This window comes from Acartia tonsa, chromosome 1 (genome assembly GCF_053477335.1).
Source record: "Acartia tonsa isolate MP-2025a chromosome 1, ASM5347733v1, whole genome shotgun sequence".
Lineage (NCBI taxonomy): Eukaryota > Metazoa > Arthropoda > Copepoda > Calanoida > Acartiidae > Acartia > Acartia tonsa.
In genome coordinates this window covers 43,806,999-43,828,457 of record NC_137260.1, presented here as the reverse complement: position 1 = coordinate 43,828,457, position 21,459 = coordinate 43,806,999, and the positions used below count along the sequence as shown (strand labels likewise).

Sequence of the window (21,459 nt, the reverse complement as noted above, 5' to 3'; positions counted from 1 at the left end):
TCACACAACTAAAAGACACAATAATAATAGGCAAAAAATCAACTTTATTCCTTAATTTGTATGTGTAAAATTATGCCTTTTGTAGTCAATTAAATTAATTGTTTATTAATTCAGCTCTCCTTATCTGTATAATTTTACTTCATATATGTACATGTACAATACGTGGTATTTCTAAAATTGAATAATTAGGGTCTGTCTGTACGTCCGCCTGTACGTAACGGTTAGCTCCGATCGTTATTTTAATAATGTTATGTAATTTTCATTTCATTTCATTTATATACAATTGGATTTAGACTTAAATATTAATATGCTGCTTATTAAGCTCTGACACTCTTCAAGTTTTCATGGTCGTTTGTAATAACGTCTAATTTTAGAAATTCACTTATGGGCATAATTGTCCTTGTTATAAAGTAAAGTAGCTCATAGAAAAACAAAATAATTTTGATGAAAATCAAAATCTACAGTTATATATTTGATTTAAATAAGTTAAAAATACAAGGAAATGAAATAAATATTTGATATATTTATAGTATAGATAGTTAAATTACAATTAATGACAAACAGAACGAGGTACAGGTACAACTGCATGCGCGGCTCTTGGTACCACCAGCTTTTCTTCAACAATATTCCACTTCTCTGTTTCTATATCAAACTCTTCTATTGTATCGTATGTTAGTCCCCCACCTAAAAAAACAAAGTATTAAAAGTTATTCATAGCATAGCATTTTAGTCAGCTTTTCGTGGTTATTAAAATGATGAATTACAAGATTAAGACTTGCTATCAATTTTATGACTGGAGGAAAATTGTCTGTAATACGATTCTATACATGATTTTTCAGTATGGCTGAGAACCGATTCTTATCGTCCCTAGGCCCCCACCCCTCTCAAAAAAGAGTTCTAGAGGCCTCTAGGTTCGTAGCTATAAGTGACTAAAGAAAAAACAAAGTCTCAGCAACAAATATTATATTGTACCTGGTGCTATGCCACCAGTAATTATAATCCTGTTTCCTGGCAGAACTCCCATTTGTCCAGATTGTCTACCCACATTCAGAGGGCTAATGACTCTAAAGGTATCAGAATCAGCATCTAGTATTTCAGTAGGTTCATTTCCATCTTGTCCTCCAGCTACTATGACCATTCCATCAACGTGGATACAAGCATGGTTTGATCTAAAATATAATTCACTTTCAATTTTAAGCTAGAGCAAAATGAATATTTATGTAGCGATACAGGGGGGGGGGGATTGAAAGGAGCAGAGTAAATAATATTTTTCATTATTTTTTTATTTCTTAATATTATTTATCTCTTAGGGATCATAGCCATCAATATAGTTTAAGATTTGATATAGTTATATTAAGTACTTTTTTTATAACTTTGCCATTCAATGGAGCAATGTTTACCTGGCATTATTTAAATTAGCATAGTATGACCAAGCATTTTCTGTGACATTAAACATATAAACATCAGCTCTTGACTCTGTAAGATCATACAATCCTCCAATTAGAAGGAAGGCATCGGTTCCATAGGGCACAACACAATGTGATATAATTGACTGGGCATTGCCTGGCAAGGGGGTATCCATCAGCCTCCATGTTTTGTCCATATCCAGGTCTAAAACTTCACTGGATCTCTGTAGGAGTCCGCCAATGATAAAGAATTTATTACCAACCCTTACACCTGCTGAACTTGTTCTATCTTTAAGAAGAGTTGAGTGAGGGGACCATGTTAATGTTTGCGTATCAAACAATAGGCAATGGTTCTTCATGTAGTCAACACTGCCTCCACACATGATAACATCAGTACCAAATAATTGAGCAACACTGGTAGCAGCAGGATAGTCAATTTAAGCAAGGAATCTCCACAACTTGCATCAAGATCAAGTATCTCCATAGTTTTGATAGCACTGACATCTCCACCAATTACAGCTAGGACTGTATCAACACAAGTTAAAGTTCCAGGATCTGTATCCCAGGTTTGATCAGCAGTGCAGATGATTTGGGAACCTTCTGGGGCAATGTAACCAGGATTACAAAAAAGTTGGCACACTCCGTTTGTCTCAACCTCTTCATTTTCCTAAACGATGAATACAGAGATAATTTGGTAATAAGATCCTAACTAAAGTACTAGAATACTAGAATTTTCCAGATATATCTGGTTATTAGCTTTAATTTCAATAAACTTTTAGTGCACTACGGCACTAGAAGCTTCTAGGGGCATTGGATTGGAAAGGATTGAAAAAGATGGGAGTTCTATGGGAAATTTCTCTTGGATTGGTGTAGAGTAGGTATCCTTCGCCAAAATATTCATAAACCTCATAAACCTTTCCTGGACCTAAACCTAAATGAAGCTTCACTGTACAAGAGAATCATATCAGTTCAGTGGCTAACAGGTTATTCAGTACACACAAAGGCAGACAAACAAACATCCTATTGCTTAATAATGTAATGAATAGTCTAATAACTACCTGAACAGAACAGTCCCAATGACCATTAGTAATGTCTTCAGGTACAGAACAGGACGGTGACTGTGTAGAGCTTCCATCTGTTGATCCCACAGCTGTGGTAGTTGTTGCTGCAGATGTGGATGTTATTATTGTTGATGTTGCAATTGATGTTGAAATGGTTGTTGTTGATCCTAATAAATTATTTGTAGACAATTAAATCGATTTTATTCAGAGATTTTTTCATATTCTAGATATAATTTAAGATCAAGTGTTTTAGAAAAACAATCATTAGAAAATTAAACTATTTTGTTCATTGTTAGAATTGCTACTCTCGGAAAAAAATTGTTTCTTGTTTAAATGTTATAATTGAAATAGCTATAGTTATTTTTTATCTTATTACCTACAGACATACAGGATTGAAGAGTAGGGGTTTTTGGTCCAAGAAATTTTGTACATGATTTTTCCAAACCATCGTACAGATTACATCTAAAAGTAGATATTATCACTTAGAGTTCATCTTTTTTGAGATTGTATATTGCTATTTAATTCAGTGTGGGGGTGAACAATGGGCTGTAAATTACACTGTTACCCAAAGTTTCATAAACACATTATCTTTTTTCATTGGCTCAAAAACGTCGGGCACTTTTATAGAATTGTGATTGGTTGGTGAAACTCGTTTTTGATCAGTTCGTACATCCAGGGGATGGTGTAAAGGGCGTGGATGGGGGGGAGGGGAGTCTTTTTTAGCCATCTGCAAGTTTGACTTTATTAGAGTACATGATAATCTGGTGTGAGATCCAAGTAATACTAAATTCATTATAATAAGTAAGCCTTTTCTTTAATGAATTTGTACCTAGATAAATTTTTCAATTATTATGTGAGAAACAATGTTAATTGTTCGTTTAAGTGCTCATTAAAAATTTCCTAATTTTGTGTGAGGAATATTTGTAGGCAATTAGTGAATTCTTACACTTATAAATGTGCGTAAATGAATTTAGGATATATTATACGTGAATATATTGACATGGGAAAAGTTTTCGTCAATTTAGCTTGCTTATATGGCCCTCATTTATTGGTCAGTTCGTTTATAAAATAAAAGGGATATGCTGGGATAGAGGGGATGGATGTGGGGTATAGTTATATTAACCATCTGCAAGTGTCCCTATCACAGAACATGAAAATATGATGCAACATCCAAGTAATAATATATCGATTTGTGCGTATAATTATACGTGGATAGGTTGTTGTTTTAAAATTTATTTCAATGAAACAAATTAAACACATTTAATATTTGGTATAATTATCATGTTATGATAATACAATATTGTAAATTATAATATCTAACTAATGCGAAATAAGTGGACATTATTTTTACTGAGCATCAAATAATCAATAAATTTATCAATTAAGTTACTATTAATTCCAGTGTTATTAAGAATTTTAGAAGCAAATTGAGCAATAAACATTTTCTGAGCAAAACAATTAAAATCGCTGAATTTCAATATTTGTTCATCCTTGCTTATTTTTAATGATCTGTCTTTTGCTATAAGTGTTAAAATACTAATTTGAATATATTCATCATTTTGATATACAGGAAAATGTATATTGAACAGATAAAAGGTGGATAGGTAACTGCAAAATAAATGAACTCCGTCATTTTGTTCTGAGCTTGATCTTTAAATCGTTTTTATGCCGCGCTGAATCGGGGCGATTCAGAGGTAAACCGTAGGCGCGCTGGTGGTAAGCCACAGCGCACCTGATTTTTAAAAGATTTTCGGTGCGGTGTTGTTAAATCGCTTGCGCACTCACTAAAATATCGATCCGCGCCAGTACAACTTTATTACTTAAGCAGTGTCAGTAAGGTATTTTATATAAAATACCGTGTCAGTATAGTATTTTATATAAAACATTAATATATAATTTATTTTAAAAATAACTATAAAAATGTTTTCACGATAGTTTTGCAATAAAATATTAAAGTAATTAAAAAAAAAAATTTATCTATTAAATAAATCACCCCGATTTAAACCGCCAATGCCACTCGGTGAGTGGCATTGGCGCGCCGGGCCCGCGCCACTGCCCGATTCAAATCACCCATGCAAATTCGATTTAAAGATTGATATTAATAATTTGATGGTGCGCCAAATGAATCGCCCCGGTTTAAATCACCTATAAACGATTTAAAGATCGAGCTCTGGTTTCAGCGGTTTCTTTCAGGAATCTTAGGGGATAAGACAATGGAAGATGATTGATATTCATCTACAATGATAATAAGCATTGTTATTTCTTCAGTACAATGAAGTTATTGGTTGAAAAGATTGGAAACGATTTGATAAAAATGACAAATATCTATTTCATTCTACATAAAAAAATATGCCTCTTTTAAATAGTGAAAGGATAAATTTAAAAGTTTTCTTCTATTGATCTATTCCATACTCACTTTTGCACTTATATATAATTCTTTAAATTAGACAATTACTGTCCCTCTTACTTGTAAAAGATAATTAAGACTTACGTTGCAACATATAGACTAGAGTTTTATTAAAGATTTGCAATTAGATTTAATGAACAAGGTTTCATTGTATTAGATATAGGTCACTAATAATGGATGTAGAATATACATGGATATTATGATTTGGGAAAAATTGGAGTCAATTTAGGTTGCTATTTCCCTTGTCTTTTATTGGTCAGTTCGTTCATCCAGTAGGAAGGAAGGAGATGGGGTAGAGGGTGTCGAATGGAGGAATCTTTATTTTAGCCCGCTGCGTCATTCATTTTATTAGAAAAATTAAAATTTTTGTGTAAGATCCAAGTAATAATATATCTATTGTTACTCTTAAGTTTTAATTGATGCTTAGTCTTGCATATCTATGCTTATGACTTACTAATGACATGCAAATATGTCAAAACTAATTTTGGTAAAATAAGTACAATAGCGGATGCGCCCCTAGCATCTGTATCTCGATTCTATGGGGAAAAGGTGAGTAGGGAGATAAATAGCCTAAAAGTTATAACACAATCAGTTTTGTGGTTAGGTAGATCTTTCTACCTAAAATCTTTCTACTTCATATAATGGTACTTTACATGCTTTGTTTCTTAGTCTGTCATTTTTTTTCAGGGGCTTGTGAAAGAGTGACAATTTACTCTAACATTAAGAAAATAAAAAAATAAGTCAGGAAAATATAAAAAGTATAAAGCAATATGCAACCTAGTGTCTGACTCTGATTATGCCGTAAACAAAATTAGCCAATGAGAGGCCACTATAAATTTTACGATTGGTTAATAACAGTGTAAACTGGCCTCTCATTGGCTAATTTTTTTTTACGTCATAATCAGAGTCAGATACTTTTTACATATTGATGACAAATACAAGTCTTACTCTACAGTGGCTCTATTTATTTGCCTAGCTGCGCTTCTTATAAACAAAATTGTCCTTGATTATTGGAAAGTGTATATAATGTATGCTGACCTGTGTTCGGCTACATCAAAAGTGAAAAATTTTGCCCCTATTCAAAAAACTCAAAATTAGATTTTGAACTTTACTAGACGGTAAATACGCAAAAATAGTATATTTGAACTCAGTTTCTTACAAAGATCATGATGGCACTAATAACCTACTTCATTATTTTTAAATAAACTGAAAATAAGGGGGGACGTTTTTTTCCCTATGCCTAACTCCTGCGGAGTGCCCTACCCCTGAGGGGAAAACAGTACCCAATATAACCAAACCTATCCTGACCTAAAGTAAAAAAAAACAAACGAAAGTAAACCATCCCTCCCCTTATTATGTTGCATTTCTTACAAATAAAAGGATAGGGGAATTTTTGCTCAACAAGACACTTTAAGGTATAACCCCTCTTTTGTCTATTTAATTTTTAGTTTTCCTGAAGTTGCTGCCAATAGTTGAAGATAAACTTGACAAGAGTGCATATTATTCACAGAGTCTAAGCTAAATACCATCGCTGAACTAAAATTAAAATGTCATTGACAAGGAATTTAAATTTAAGTCACAGTTTTATTTGAAATTAACTCATTAATGTATTCTACTCACTATCTACATATCTAGTTGGGAAAACCTAACCTTAAATAACTTTAATCCAGGTAACTTAATCTATCATATTAAAAAATGGATAGGTCATCTGAAGCACAACTCCTTTACCCCAAAATTACACAACCTTCTCATCATTCAGGTATACAAATTTCTTTTGAATATTGTTATCTTAATTAATAACTAAGTAATAATATAGGATATTGGGCTTACAATTAATTTAATTTTGACTTGACTATCTAGAATTTTCACTAGCAAAAAGTTAGGGTAAAAACTCTGTGATACCTGATAACGCAATCCTCCTGTATAAAACCATCACAACCGGGTGGATCCTGATCAAAGAAATGTAGACAGGTGTCCAGGTCTGGAGATTCCAATCCTCCAACCTGATCACAGCTAGAGGTGTATCTAAATATAATTTATCCAAAAAAAAGTTATCTAAACAATAAGTTAACTTGTTTTTATACACAAAAAAACAGGGAGGGACAGGACATTGGGCTGTTTATTACACAATTCCCCAAAGTTTTATAATAACTCTTTATTTGTTGGGATAACTTAACAACTTTGGGGACATGATTGGTTGGTTCATTAAGTTGAGTGCACGAACCACTTTTTTTGATCTACAGAAAGGGTAATTCTGTGTATCATTATTGGGGATGTACTTCAATTTATCGGCCATTATCTTATCCCTTTAGATCCCTGCAAAAAGAGACAATTGTTACTACTGGTCATCTTTCCATTACGCTGATCTAAAGAAGCATCATAGATCTTTAAATTTTGATGTAGTAAATAATGATATTAAATTTCTTACCTGTAGTGTAGAAGAGTACATTCTCCTGTTTCTGAATCAAATCTGAATAATAATATTGTATCCAAAGAATAAATCATTTATTATGAATGTATATCAATTATTTGAATGGTGCTCTTAAGAGGAGTTGAAAATAACAATACCTTAGCAAAACAACAAAGGCCTAATTTTATGTCACTTTTAAGTTAAAATCCTGTGAACGCCTTTAAACGAAACTACTTTGTACTTAAATAATCAAATATTACCTGAAGGTATTACAGTTTTCTTGCGCATTGCAAAGTCCCTGACAGATTGTCAAGGAGATATCAAGATTACCAATTTCAATTACACCTAAAATAGGTATTTGTCGTATTTTAATATAGACAGATTTTCGCGGATGTTAAAATGAATCTGTAATTTGTAATTTGTTCATGAGCTAAACCGTGTTGTCCCAGGAGTCATTATTTCAGAAAACAGGTGAATAGGATAACATTTTGTCAAAAAATCTAAATCAGGATGTTTAAAATTTAAATGCGCGTTCAGAAAACGATTATAGAATTGCTATAATTTCCAAACCTTGCCTTCAGGAATCAACATCGGAAACGACAGGACAATTTGAACAAGCTAACCGTAACGTAAGGAAGAACCGATCCTTATTATAGAAAAACTACGCTTTTTATGAACACTTACTTATAATTTCTTCATTATTAGGTTCACAATGCCCAACAATAAATTTATTACAATCTGAGGGCAAATCTGGAAACAATCCAAATACAATATCAAACAAAAACAATAACATGAAACACTTCATTTTTAAACTAATACAGGATTTAATATTAATATTTATTTTATTTATATCTCATTACTAGTATTTTTTAGTCATAGATAAGACAGAAAAATGTACAAAGTAAATCATTTTTTAATCACATCAATAACAAAAAATATTTGATTATGTAAATTATATTTAGGTCAATTAAAATGTCCTTTAAATTACAGATAAATATTTATTAAGATGGAAAGTTTAAGAATTGTCTTCTGTAGATATACACTATCTGTGGTAATTAATAAGAATATAATGCAACTTCAACAGAATCTTTATCTCTTTTGCCTAATTACAACATATCACAGAATTTGAATGAGTGCATTTAATCAAAAATATGCTTAAAATACAAACATTATGTAGCAAAGCTATTTTAACCAAAGTAAGTGCAATAAAGCTTCAAGCATATTTTTAAGCTTTTTAATTATAACATTCCTATGTCTAAGCTTTTTTTGAAAAATTTAAGTTGTTTTCCAGCATGGCTTCGAAACAGATTAAAATCCGCTGGACAAGAAACAGTTTTTAGACATACTGAAAAATCATGTTAAAAAATAAATTTTAAAAAAGCCCTTTGGTTCTAACAAAACTGGTTTATATTTTAATTTTTTTTCAATATTAATATCCGCAAAGAGCTGTCTATAATACAATGCGATAGATGACTACTTCATACTTTTCTCTACACGCACGCTGTTTTTTGGGTGTGCTAATCTATATCATAGGTTAACCTATCTAAGTAAAAGGGTGAATTATGTAAATAACTAACTTATTTCGTCACGTGGATATAAGTACTAATTTATAATCCAGAAACTAAAAATAATACAAATATTAACAAAATATCAAATGAAACAGTATTGGATGACGACTTTTGATTTTGAGCAGTAGGACCAAAAGCTTGCCAAGTGTCCCAGGATAGATGAAGAGCACTAAAGTTGTATGTGGTGACTTCACTGTACATTGAAGGTGGGCCTTGGCCGGTTCCATCTGAATAATTTTTTTTTATATTTATTTTTTTTCGCTTTCACACAAAGTAACTTGTTGAGCATAACCCCAACCACTTTTTTTAAAATGACTATAATGGAGGGTAATTTTGTTTGTGTGTTACTTATGGTCAGAAAAGTTTAGGTTATTTTGAATAGTTGGTAGCCCAGGGGGGTTAGACTTAGGGCACCGCATATATAGACAGGGAATGGTTGAGCCCCCGATAGGGGTTTTGCATAAGAAACCCCTATCCTAAATAACAAAATAATTTCTTTACCTGTACGTATCCAAGAAAATGGTTTCAGGTTGAAATGAGTTGGTCCTGATTCTATATACATCCGACCTTTATCCATGTCATCCCTACATTAAAAAACGATTTAGAATAAAAGTTACAGGATGTCTTTGTGTTTGTCTGGCTGTAATTTACGGCCTCAAAACTGCTCAACTATTGTGGTTCTCCTTTGAAGCTATGTATGTATCTTTAACTAATAACGATTTGGAGGGAGGGTACCTCTACCCTCCCAAATTAAATCGCTCCGGAAAACATACACTTCATAACTAAAATGAAATCTAAAATGAAAGTTGTATAAATATATCATAACTGTAGTGTTTATCTTTTTAACTTCTTTAGTACAACACAGTCAGGACCAGAATTAAAAAAGAAAAATATATACAACAGTAGATAAACTCAAAAACTTTGGGTTTCAAAACAAATAAATTGAACATATTAAAAATAACCTTTCAATAATTTTTATATCAATGGCTCCATAGTCCCTCCTGCCCTCCATAGGATCCAGCTGGCTCCAGGTACACCCAATACGTGCATCTTGTAAGTCACTTCTACAAATGGTAGAAAATATTATTAGACTTTTTACCTAATCCTACAAAAATATGGTCTCCGTTTCTTTTACTCGAATAAATGGATTATTCCAGCTGGTTAATATAACGATACCCCTTATTTCCCACACCTCTTATGACCTTACCCAACTCCCAATTTATCGACCATAGTCATATCTCTTATGAGCCCTGAATATAATTTTACCGTGCATTGATAGCAGCTACAGGAATAGAACCATTACATCCCTGCGGTTTTCCTTCAGATGAATTCAAATAATCGTTAAACCTAAAATTTATAATTAGATAATGATCTTTATACCGTAGCAGAATGTCTATCTTTGTGTTTGTACTAAAGGATCTTGCTACCCTATGTATCAAAAGGGTTTTACTATACAGTAAAGCTTCTCATACTTCCAGGGAAAATTCATATTTATGTTGAGGGCTTCTAGTGAAACCATCCCTGAATAAAACACTCTTTTTCTTTCGAAAACTTAAATGTAATACGCAGGGTTGATAGACCCTCCCCCCTTTCCATCAAGAGGCCTCCAGTGAAGGAGCCGCTTGTTTTTACTTAAGTAGCACAAAAATTCAATAAACTAGAAATATTTAACATTAACAAGAAAAATGGAATCATGGAAAGAAATCAAAGTAGAGGGTTTTGTCACAGTAGCTTTTAATAGGTTATTTTAGGTTAGGTTAGGTAAATGTTAATGATTGCCTTGCAGAGTTAGAGTACCCCCCCCCCCTTCCCCGCAGGGGCATGAAATAAGAAGAAAAGCTCTGTGAAAATACAACGAAATCCGCTACTTTGTTTTCTTTCTGATCCGAAAAAATGTATATATGTACCTAAAAAGAGCGTACATGCTAGTTTTCTCTGTAACTGTCATATGGCCAGATTCAAATAATTTAGCTCGGGCAGTCTTGTCATGGGAGAACCAGTCACCCCATCGGTCATACATCTCCTGAATTACAAGGATGACAACATATACTGATAAATCAAAGAGATATATTGATATATGGATTTATACCTACGTATTAACTAAATAATGTTTAAAGTAAAATAATATTTAACTCAAACACAATTATTTAATTGTATAGATAAATATAACACTTTATGTATAACTAGTAACTTTCTAGAAGAATAGCATAAAACTAACTCAAGACTTACATGTAGAAATAGCCTAAAACACCCTGCTACTTTACCCCCCCCCCCCCAATGGGCCTCTAGAGGCACTTGAAGGGGGGGGGGTCCAATCTTCCCTTTTAATTTTTGTTGTTAAATAGGAGATTTTTTCCTGGGGGCGATTTCTCTAAGCAGGTAATAGGAACCCTCCCCCAAAATAAACCTTTCCTGGCAAAAATTTCTCAGGCGTTACAGAAGGACAAACATACACGTAGCTTTAAGAATGTGTTTACTTACTTGTGCTCCTGAATCTTGGAATACTGAGGGAAAGAAAGCACGATTATACGAGGCCCAATAACCTAAAGATATATTTATAGTTATAAGGCCAGGTAGCCTGTCAATTCTATGGCCTGGCATATTATCAACATGCAAATTAATCCTTATATAAAAGTAAGACGATCTGTGTGTGTCTGTCTGTCTGTACCGAAGAATCTCGCTAACTGCTTAACCGATATAGTTTTCCTCTAGAATGTAGCTTCTTATAGAAAAGCTTTGCTTTCAAAAAAGCACCTTGTAAAACAAGAACGATCACCATACCTGAGCGCGTAAGTGTGTCTGTAACATCCTCGTAAAGAATCTGTCTTGGTAGTTGCTCTAGAACATACAGTAACCCCAACTCTGCATTTTTCTAAATGTAAATAAATGCAATTCTTATATAAAAGTAGCAAGATGTGTATGTGTGTGTATTTGTGTTTGTAGCAAAGGAAAACTAAAATTTAAAGTGTAAGGTGGACCCCTTCCCCAGTCAGTCCCTATAAGGTAATCGATAGTAAGACATAAAATAGAGTTGCGTCTGTTTTGGGCCAAGCCATTCCTACTACTCTAACTTTTAATGTCGTGCACCTGACATAACAGAAGTAGAAACCAAGTTTAACGTCCTTTGTTATGAAGCAGTTTTAGGCCGAGATTCGAACTGTTCACCTTCCTGTACAACGAGCGGATGCGAATGTGTAACAGTCGCGCGTTAGCTTTAATTGCACACCTTTTTATAATCTACCACCATCCATTGGTTGTTATAAGTGCCACTGTTAAAATCCTGAATATGAAAATGAATAAGATAGAAACAAGTACGAAAAGAATTATAGCTGCTCACTTTCTAGGGACAGGGAACTATCTTACCCAAATACAACCGTGCTTATTTGTTTGTTTTTTCATTACTTTCTTGATCGGTTAATATCAACAACATACTATAGTATGTTACTAAGCACACATAGAATTGATTCTGTGATAACTATTTTGATTTTTTTCCATTTAATATTGAAATCACATTTGGTCAGGCAAATCGAAGAGATATCTTTCCTTTCCCTATTTTATATATTATAGGCTGATTATTTGCAGTATAATGTCCCAGGTTCGTCCGGTCCATAATACAGATGGACAGCTTTACCTTGAAAAGCTGACACCAATCTCTGCCGCTTGTAGACAGCCTGTTAGCTACCATTGCTCTAAACAAGTAAATAAACATATAGTTTTAGATGATTATGTGCTTTTTAACTAAGGTTTGTTCGACTGACTGACCAATGTTTTCTGAGATGGCTAGATTTAGTGAATATTGTAACTTAAACTTTCTCCAGTATGGCTTCTTAACCAATTAATATATAAATTACTAACAGCTACGCCCCTAGAGGCCTCTAGGGGCACTTGAGGAGGGGTAGTCGAATTTGATACCCCAATTTCTTATGTTAGATTTAAAAAGAAAAAGTAAAAAAAATATTTTTTTTTTTTTTTTTTTTTTGGGGGGGGGGGGTATTTTTTATCTTTTGGGGGGTTTGGGTTGTCCCACCTCCCAAGAAAATAGTTATAAACCTTCATGGCACCTATGAGAAGCTACCCTGTTAAGGAGAACCCGATCGGTTCAGCGGTTAGCAAGATCCTTCGGTACACACAGACACACAGATACACAAACAGACAAACATCCTGTTACTTTAGTATAAGGATAAGAAAAAAAATGAATACGTAATGACTAATGTAGCTATATATATCAAGCTAATAACTTTAAAATAACAAATAAATTAATTTTAAGCAGATAGTCTCTCATTCCCCTTTTGAAACGTTTTGAAGAAAATTTAAAACATTTGTTTTGCTCCATTTATCTATCCATGCATGTGACCTACCGTACAGGAGTGAATAACTGTTTTGATGGGCCAAGAAATGAGAATAGTTGGGTATTATAAACAGGAAGTGTTGTCTCCATAACAGATAGACCAGAGGAGATCTGATACAAATCATCCAGGCTGTAGATTAAACCTTTACAAACAGGAATGGTTATATTCACAAGTAGCGTAGCTATAGATTTATACTAAAAAATATAGTTTTTATTTTCTAGATTTTTTCAAAAATTTAATAATCCTTTTATATAAAGTAGTAAGGTTTTTCATCTGAAGCTTAAGTTTTCGATGAACACAAAAATGTCCCAGGATGATTTAGGTGTTTTTTTACTCCTAGATGCTAGGTCCGAATAATTTGAACTTTTTAGAGAAGCTTTATAAATATCCAGTAAAAGTTTAATGCATTTTTGCTGATTTTCTTAGTAGATATACAAGGAAGACTAACAATCAAAAAGACGGAAAGGCAGATAGATTTATAAACTAAGAACATACACATATAAATATTAATACAGATAGACAGATATACAAAGAGAGAAATACAGACGGACAAATTGATTAAAGAGTAGCTATGCTACTCAAACTTGTCACTTAAATCAGATATATTCAAACAAATATTTCATTTAAACTTTCATTTAATCAGGGAGGGAGGAGACATTTGGCTATTTTAGAACGTATTCTTATTCATTAGCTCTACAATTCTGTAACTATTATTGAATTTTGATTGGTTCATTAATTTGAGTGACAAAACGTTTCAACCTCCAATTGTAATCTACAGAAGGGGTAATTTTGTGTATAATCATTAATCAATGTATCGTCTATTGTCTTTTCTCTTAAGATCCCTGCATTTAATGCATGAATTCAGAAGCAAAGCTTCTCAACACAATGTTTTTCTGTACCTGAATAACTTGACATGGATATTGTATGACCGGGAATTATACCACGTTCATTTCTTACATACTTCAAGGAATATCTTTTCATCATTCTAAATAAAGTTTACAAATGGATATAAAATATACGTGGATATTATGACAGGGGAAAGATTGTCGTAAATTTAATTTGCTAACATTGAACTCTCGTCAGTTCGCTCATCCATTACCATGCTTTGGGAGAAAGTTATATTTTCGGCTTCTATTTAAGACAGACAGCTGGAATTTTTGGTGAAGACTCTTTTATCTATAAACATCCAGTAAGAAAATTTACTTTGGTCAGTCGTTCATGCTTAAAGACCGAAAAACTTATGATTTTTATGAATTATCTAATTTTCTCTTTCTTTTTCTTTTTATGACAACTAAACATCTAGTCTATAATTAAACACACCTTATGGATATTGTTATTCTGTTTAATATGTACATATAAATAATATTAGAATATACATGACATACTAACCAACATTAAAACTTTTCGAATAGTTTTGAATCTGTTTGAACATATTAATAATTACCTGAATGGTATAGCTTTATATTCATGCCAAGTAGAATGACTGGTTATTAGATTGTTTACTGTTTGCTTTATTAACACAGAGCATGAAGGTCGCGAAACCTATCAAAAATATTGCTTATTATACTTTGTAGAAACGTTATTTGTTAATCTACGTAACCTTTTTAAATAGGTTCAACAGGAAACCTACCAAAGTTTTAAAAGTTTACTTTTGTCTCCTTGATACAAACTCTCTAGGGGTATTTAAGGTGAAGGGGTAAAAGTCGACCCACCCACATTTTCAATTTGAGTTTTAAAAATGAAATATTTTTTTTGGTAAGGGGAGTCGTTTCTATCGGGAGGACGAAAAAACCCTCCCAAACAGTAGTTAATAATAATAATAATAATAATTTTATTTCGGAAAAACAGAAGAATACAATGATTACAATGGAAAATAGCCATGTGGCTATACGGATCGAGTAAAAACACTGTGCGTATTGTTAGTCTATCCGTTTACAAAAAATACTATTACAATTTACAGTAAAGTTTATAAGTTTTATTTAAAGTATAATTGCATCCATATATCATGTATCTACTGGTTGCCTATAGGGGATGTCGTGGTTGTGAAACCTTAGTTAAAAACCTTCTCTTTACTTAAAAGAACCTTTAATTTAAAGGAAAACCATATCGATTCCGCCGTTAGCGATATTCTTCGCTACAGACAAAAAAGCTTACTACTTATCATAGAATTGAATTTATGTATGAATGTTTACCTGTATATTTTCTGATTTATACTTGTAAATATAATCACCTAAAATAATATATTGTTATGCAATATTTATCCTCGAAATAAATATTTTTTCATGGAAAGAAAAAGAAGTAGCGGGTATCGCCGTTTTTTTTCAGCGGGGGCTCTAACCCCGGGGGCAATCATTAATATTTACCTAACCTAACCTAATATAACAAAAGCCACTGTGAAAAAAACGACGGAACCCGCTACTTCGTTTTCGTTCCATAATCTAAAATCTTTATGTATTTCCCTGTTTGATAATGAATTTTCAACTTTAAGTTTAGGGTTAAATAATAAATGGTCCCCGCCCTGTGGGCAGAGTTAGATAAAGCTAGTGCCAACTCTATTCTCTTACTTTCATTTTTAAAAGCGAAGCTTTTCTATAATTAGGGTCGGTCCGTACGTCGGTCCGTACGTCCGTCCGAGATAGATAGCTTTTATTCGTTAATTTAGGCATGTTAGAATTGTCCTATCGATTTCAAACTTTGCATGATGATTCCTGTAGTAGTTGGGTACGATTTAGAAAGCGTAGCAGCTCTATAATCATTACCAGAATGTCAATACGTCCATTTTAAACATGTTGATTTTTCTACTTTTTTAACAACAAATTTTTAAGTGTTCTAATTATCTGTTTGATCTGATTTTTGGTATATTGATTCCTGGGACAACAAAGAACAATATTATAAGCGAAGCAACTCTATAATCAAGTCCAAAAATGTAAGTATGTCCATAAACATTATTCTGCTTCAAGCAGTTTTTCAACAAATTTACTTACAATTTTGCTTCGACTCTTATACTTTTAAATTCTGATTATTCAGTTCAGATACTATACAAATGTTAATGTCCGTTTGTCCTACCGTTTCAGTGCTTCGCTTTTATGGATGTTGTCATCCTTGTTATATTAATAATTTTGTACCTAAGTCTGGATAAAAGTTGGACATCATAACAACAGCATGAAGATCTAATTTATCTAAAAACAAAATCTTTGTTTACTTGATCCAAATAGTTTTGTATTGTGAATTTGTATATTTATAATTATATAATGCACTTGTCACGTTATTATTCTGCAATTAAAAAAATAAAAAAGTGATAATGAGACCAAATGTTTAATGTTAATTAAAATTAAAGTCTAATAAATTATGAACATTTGGTAACTAAAGCTTTTTAAAAATATTTTTAAAATCTCATATGTGATGTACAGAATTGTGTTTTGAATATAAAATTCTAGTAATCAATCAACAATTATTTCGTTTTTAAAATGAGAATACTCTTATGTAAAAATGAATTGATTGCTAATTATAATGATTAATGAGCCTTTTTTCTCTTATATTAAAGTTTTCAAGATCAAGAGAAAAAGTTTTATCAAAGTAGGACAAGAACATTTAGTATTTAGATATACTTGTACATATTCAACAAGAAAATACATATTCAAAGCAGAGTATGATTATTATAATTATTTCGAATCACCAGAACGTCTTATTTAACGAACGTATTGTAGAAGGCTTAATTTGCTTAATACTTAAAGGTTTCGTGGCAAATAACCAATAAAATATTGCTTCTAAAAGTTAAATTTTTAGGATATCTTTGTTTTTTACATTTTATTGTATACACTATTTTATGATTTTTGTCCAGTAAAGTTGAGAAAGAAACTACATGTACAAAATCAGATTCTCAGTTAGTCCCTAACCAACTCTCCAATATGAAAAACGACACAAATTAACCTACATATGAACTTGTCTACAAAAATAAATACTTGTAAATTTTGGTAGACCGAAATCCATCTTTTGCTTGATTCCCATCTCTAAACCTTCAAGCTGTTTGTAAAATAATCTAAATATAAACAATGCAATAACTAAAAATCTATTTAAATTTTTAATTGTCGTCTTTTTTTGTGTTCTTGTTACCCCTCCCCCATTAATACTTGCAAATATTAATAGATTTTAAATATAGATTTCTGTCTGTTTTTCGTCTGTCCATCTGTCATCTGTCCATATAACTGTCCATCTGTCTGTCAGTCTATCTATCTATTTGTCCAAATCACGTAAAGATTTTTTTTGTTTTAGAGCAAAATTGATTTTTTATTAGGGTGGTCAAATTTATCTTAGCACATAGAGAAAAAAGAACCTAGAGAAGCGCTGGAAGTAGTCACGAGTGACGTCATAAAAGAGTGTAAAAGGAGGGATTAGAGAATGAGTTGGAAAGGAAACCCGGCCCTAAAAAAAGATATGGATTTAGGCAATTTTATGACGTCATACATGACACTTTCCATCGCTTCGACCCTAGAGTAAATGGGCGAAACCACCAGTGTGTGTGAGTGTGTGTGAGTGTGTGTTTGTTTCTTAGTGTTTGGACCTAACTAGTCATGGAGAAGTAATAGATACTTTTGTTTTGGCCACTAGGGCTATCAAGCTTTACGTTCAAGTACATCATGCATACTATAATGTTTTGAATCCACCAAATTTCACACCTGACCATTCGCCAGTAGTCGCTGTTAGGATGCAGATTAATCATATCATCAACCCATTTCTTATTTGTCCCAAGCATGTCTTTAGCCCACTCACAGAAAGTAGGATCTACCCAACAAAATGGTTTCTCCAAAAACTCTAAAAATTATATTTTATGACTTCAAAATATTTCACGTATTCTTATAAAACAAAATGGTTAAGGAAAAAGATGATATTATATAATTTATAAGAAAATAGTACAATTAAAATAAACTAATTCAATATTTGACATAATTAAAATTTTACAATGGTTTTTCTCTATATTTTGAAGATGATATTTGAAAGATAAATTTTAATGACCCCAGACACTATTTTGATTTAATTGGGTGTATTTTAAATTTTTGTATAAGAAGGATAATTAAAGAAAAATATGTTTTCGCGAAAATAATTGATATTATCATTATAGGGTCTCTTTATAGAGGAGAGGTTTACTGTATTAATCGCCCCTACCCCCCTTTAAATTTATTTAAAAGAAAAGGTTGAAAGGTGGGATGGGGTGGGCGATTTTTTTTCTAAAGGCTATTTCTGAATGATCCCCTTCCTAAAATATACATTAAAAATCTGCATAGAAATTTAAGATCTTTACTGAAAACTTGGTTCAATATCAGTCGTGCAATTACACAGACACACATCCTGTTACTTTAGTATATAGGATTACCTACCTCTATGATACTGAAGTATAAATGTAGAAGTGAGATAACCCTCAGCTATACCAGCAGATAGTGCTTGGTCTGTGTCGTCCTTGTACTCATTGCTCTCTATATCTGTAATAAATATAATTTAAACCTGGCAGTCTCGCGTTTTGGTGCTTAAAAGCGGCCTTTCGGCGTCATATTAGTGACTTGGAGTCTTGATTTAAAGCTGAAGCTCTGTTTATTTTTAGAAAAATTAAGTCCATGAAAATTTTTGTTGATTTTCAATACAATCATTATTTCATGCAGATATTTTTAGTAGTGAAGTTACTCTAGAATTTACTTTCTATTTCAGTCTGTCAGTACAAAATATAAATATTAAAAAAATTATAATATGTGTGAAAGGTTTCGTGATTCTTGAATTTAACAAATGATCTTTAAATCTCCCTTTCCGTATTCCTATCCATGATTTTTTAGAGCCGACACAAGCACATGTATATTATGTATTAGAATATCTTACCTAAAAAATTCCATCCAGTAGTTGGAAATTCTTCAGTAAAATTAGCTCTGACAATCCAATTATCTACTACACCTTTTTTCACCTAATTAGTATTATTAAAATGTATATAAACAAGAAGAAGACTGTATCTAAGTAGCGCAGCAAGAATAATATCTCATGATTCAGCAAACAAATGGTGTAGGTAATTTTGTTCTAAGAAAAATACCCATGTCCACAAATAGTAAAGGCCATTGTCCAGCAAGCTGAATGAACTTTAATGACAAAATAAAAGTTTAATTATTGGATACCTATTCCTTCATATAAGACAGATGTACGGACTTATGAACGGACAAGCCCTATTCATGGAAAAGCTGTTATATTAATAAGGTAAATAATTATTCACTATAATTATTAATTAATCAAAAAAATATTTTTCTTTGATAACAAGCTTTATATATAACTATTTCTCATTTATCAATAGTACTATTTTTAAGATTAGAAGCTTCGCCTCTATCCTATTTGGGCTCTGTATTCGCAATAGGAAGGAAGGAGTAAAAAAATTACAACAGTTATGCTGAAAAATAAAACAGCCTGAAACCAAAAAGTTGAAAAAAACTTGATACTTTCTATAATAAGAATATCAAATATGTTATTTTAGCTAATTTTATCTATCATACTTCGCCACTTGCTAACATATCGTTCTTGATTAAGTCTTTACCTGATATTCGCCGGCTTCCGTTTTGATAACTGATATAATTTCTGTTTGTACAAAGCTTATGAAAGTTAGGCACCAGAGCAGCTTTTGCCGTAACATTTTATATCATCTGAAATATGTAAAATTTTATTATATAAAGTTGTAAAGTTTTGTTTGTTTTTTCGTTAAAGTATTGACTGAACCTCTTAATCAAAGAGTTCTCATTTTTTGGGAAACTTCACGCCAGTCCCGTGATGGTGTTTTCTTTATTTTAATTTCTAAATTTAAATGTTGCGTTGTTTTAAAAGGTATTTTTCAGCCCTTTACTACCCAATATAATTTCTTCTATTGATAAAACTGTTTTATCATGTTAAGGTTTTGGAATGCCGTGACAAATATAAAGACGCAGCATTTTGTTTAAACATTGTATGGGGAATTATTCCTTTCATTAAAACTAGCGGCTAATTATAAAGAGGGTGGGGTTTTTATAGGTTTGATTTCTCTTGGGATGATTGGTCAGACATCATCCTGTTATTTACTAAGTATATTTGCGATTACTTTTATTTAATGAAATCTTCCAATTTTTAACATGTACAAAACGGCCTGCTTAATTGCTTCAAGATCCATGTCAGATCTATATAGGAAATAAATGTCTATAAACGAGCTCAAGTTTTCCAAGGAATATATGATTAAAACTCATAGTGCTCCAATAATCCATAATAAACTCTCATTGCCCAGAACGATAAGACCCATTATTTTACTTTATTAAAAATAAATTCATTTTTTTCATTTCATGTTGCTATTTACCTTATATTGATGTATTTAATTTCTAATCATAAAAAAGAAAATTTAAATTTATAATATGATAAATTTAAGAAAACTATGTTTTAAAAGAATTCGATTGTGGCGACATTTTGTGTGTTCAAATATTAAACTAAAATTGTAATCATCATCATTAACCCTTTGGTGATGGTAATGTAAAGAAAAAAATATAATTTAAAAAAATCTTTTAAAAATCATTTAAATTATTAAATATTTACTTTCTTTTAGATAGTCATGCCGGGTGAGGAAAATAGATTTATTGAGAAATAGATATGCATATAGAAAACTAGCCAATAGGGAGATAATTATATCGAGCCAACTCTAGTATTTATATAATGTTAAACTTTTTCACGTCAAGCTATTAAATATACTAAATATATAAAACCAAAATAAAAAGATATAACATTAAATAAACATATATATGATACAGGGCTGTAGAGACAGGTCAATTAAAGATTAAAAATCTTTTCCTCGTATATAAATAATGTACATAATTTTCCATTTTTAGGAACAATGACTCGTTAATTAATCTACAGCCATTTCTTTCCAATCCCCTTTCCCCAATTATGAGTATGCAACAATCCCTTAAAATTAAAGTAAAAGAATAGAGGGAGCACAAAAGAGCAGAAAGCAATTTCCTAGAAGACTAAAAAGGTCCCCTTTACTTGGGCCAGGTAATTGACTAGGTTATTCATCTTATGTACATTTATTCCCTTATATAAAGAAATATTAGTCTTTCATTGATTTATCCCTGTATCCGTGACTATGATGACATATTCTGAATCAGCATAATTCCTTTTCATTGTAATTAATCATTGTTGATTTACTTGTGGTTCTCCTCAGGGATCTTAAGGGATAAGACAATGAACGATAAAATTATAAACATCCTTAATGATGA

At 31.8% G+C, this 21,459-nt stretch overlaps 2 protein-coding genes across 2 annotated transcripts; both read right to left on the bottom strand.

Annotated features, from left to right (window-relative positions):
• Positions 1 to 453: 453 nt before the first annotated feature.
• Positions 454 to 8,094, bottom strand: LOC145320691 (uncharacterized). The gene is made up of 11 exons (XM_080162828.1): positions 7,969 to 8,094; positions 7,545 to 7,629; positions 7,303 to 7,344; positions 6,777 to 6,899; positions 6,330 to 6,410; positions 5,913 to 5,951; positions 2,844 to 2,929; positions 2,465 to 2,634; positions 1,401 to 2,073; positions 973 to 1,169; positions 454 to 684 (listed from the first exon to the last, which is right to left on the bottom strand). The coding sequence occupies exons 1-9, from the start codon at positions 8,087 to 8,089 to the stop codon at positions 1,762 to 1,764; spliced, it is 1,059 nt and encodes a 352-aa protein (XP_080018954.1). The 5' UTR covers positions 8,090 to 8,094; the 3' UTR covers positions 454 to 684; positions 973 to 1,169; positions 1,401 to 1,761.
• Positions 8,095 to 8,114: 20 nt separating this feature from the next.
• On the bottom strand, positions 8,115 to 19,865 carry LOC145320675 (putative aminopeptidase PLBD2). Its single transcript, XM_080162827.1, has 19 exons — positions 19,764 to 19,865; positions 19,067 to 19,148; positions 18,577 to 18,678; positions 17,878 to 18,013; positions 17,164 to 17,240; positions 16,327 to 16,380; positions 15,394 to 15,431; positions 14,646 to 14,743; positions 14,101 to 14,186; positions 13,211 to 13,343; positions 12,484 to 12,541; positions 12,079 to 12,132; positions 11,634 to 11,724; positions 11,334 to 11,395; positions 10,760 to 10,875; positions 10,119 to 10,199; positions 9,815 to 9,916; positions 9,354 to 9,436; positions 8,115 to 9,079 (listed from the first exon to the last, which is right to left on the bottom strand). Exons 1-19 carry the CDS (start codon positions 19,857 to 19,859, stop codon positions 8,892 to 8,894), a joined length of 1,737 nt encoding a protein of 578 aa, XP_080018953.1. The 5' UTR covers positions 19,860 to 19,865; the 3' UTR covers positions 8,115 to 8,891.
• Positions 19,866 to 21,459: the final 1,594 nt, after the last annotated feature.

Excerpts from the sequence above, each read along its gene's own strand:
- LOC145320691 (XM_080162828.1), bottom strand. The coding sequence starts at position 8,089 with ATGAAGTGTTTCATGTTATTGTTTTTGTTTGATATTGTATTTGGATTG. Across the intron at positions 5,952-6,329 it reads CAACTATTGGCAGCAACTTC|AGGGGCAAAATTTTTCACTT; the intron begins AGGAAAACTAAA and ends AGTTTTTTGAAT. Across the intron at positions 2,635-2,843 it reads TCAATCCTGTATGTCTGTAG|GATCAACAACAACCATTTCA; the intron begins GTAATAAGATAA and ends ATAATTTATTAG.
- LOC145320675 (XM_080162827.1), bottom strand. The coding sequence starts at position 19,859 with ATGTTACGGCAAAAGCTGCTCTGGTGCCTAACTTTCATAAGCTTTGTA. Across the intron at positions 15,432-16,326 it reads CAACTTTTATCCAGACTTAG|GTGATTATATTTACAAGTAT; the intron begins GTACAAAATTAT and ends ATATTATTTTAG. Across the intron at positions 11,396-11,633 it reads AGACACACTTACGCGCTCAG|GTTATTGGGCCTCGTATAAT; the intron begins GTATGGTGATCG and ends ATATATCTTTAG.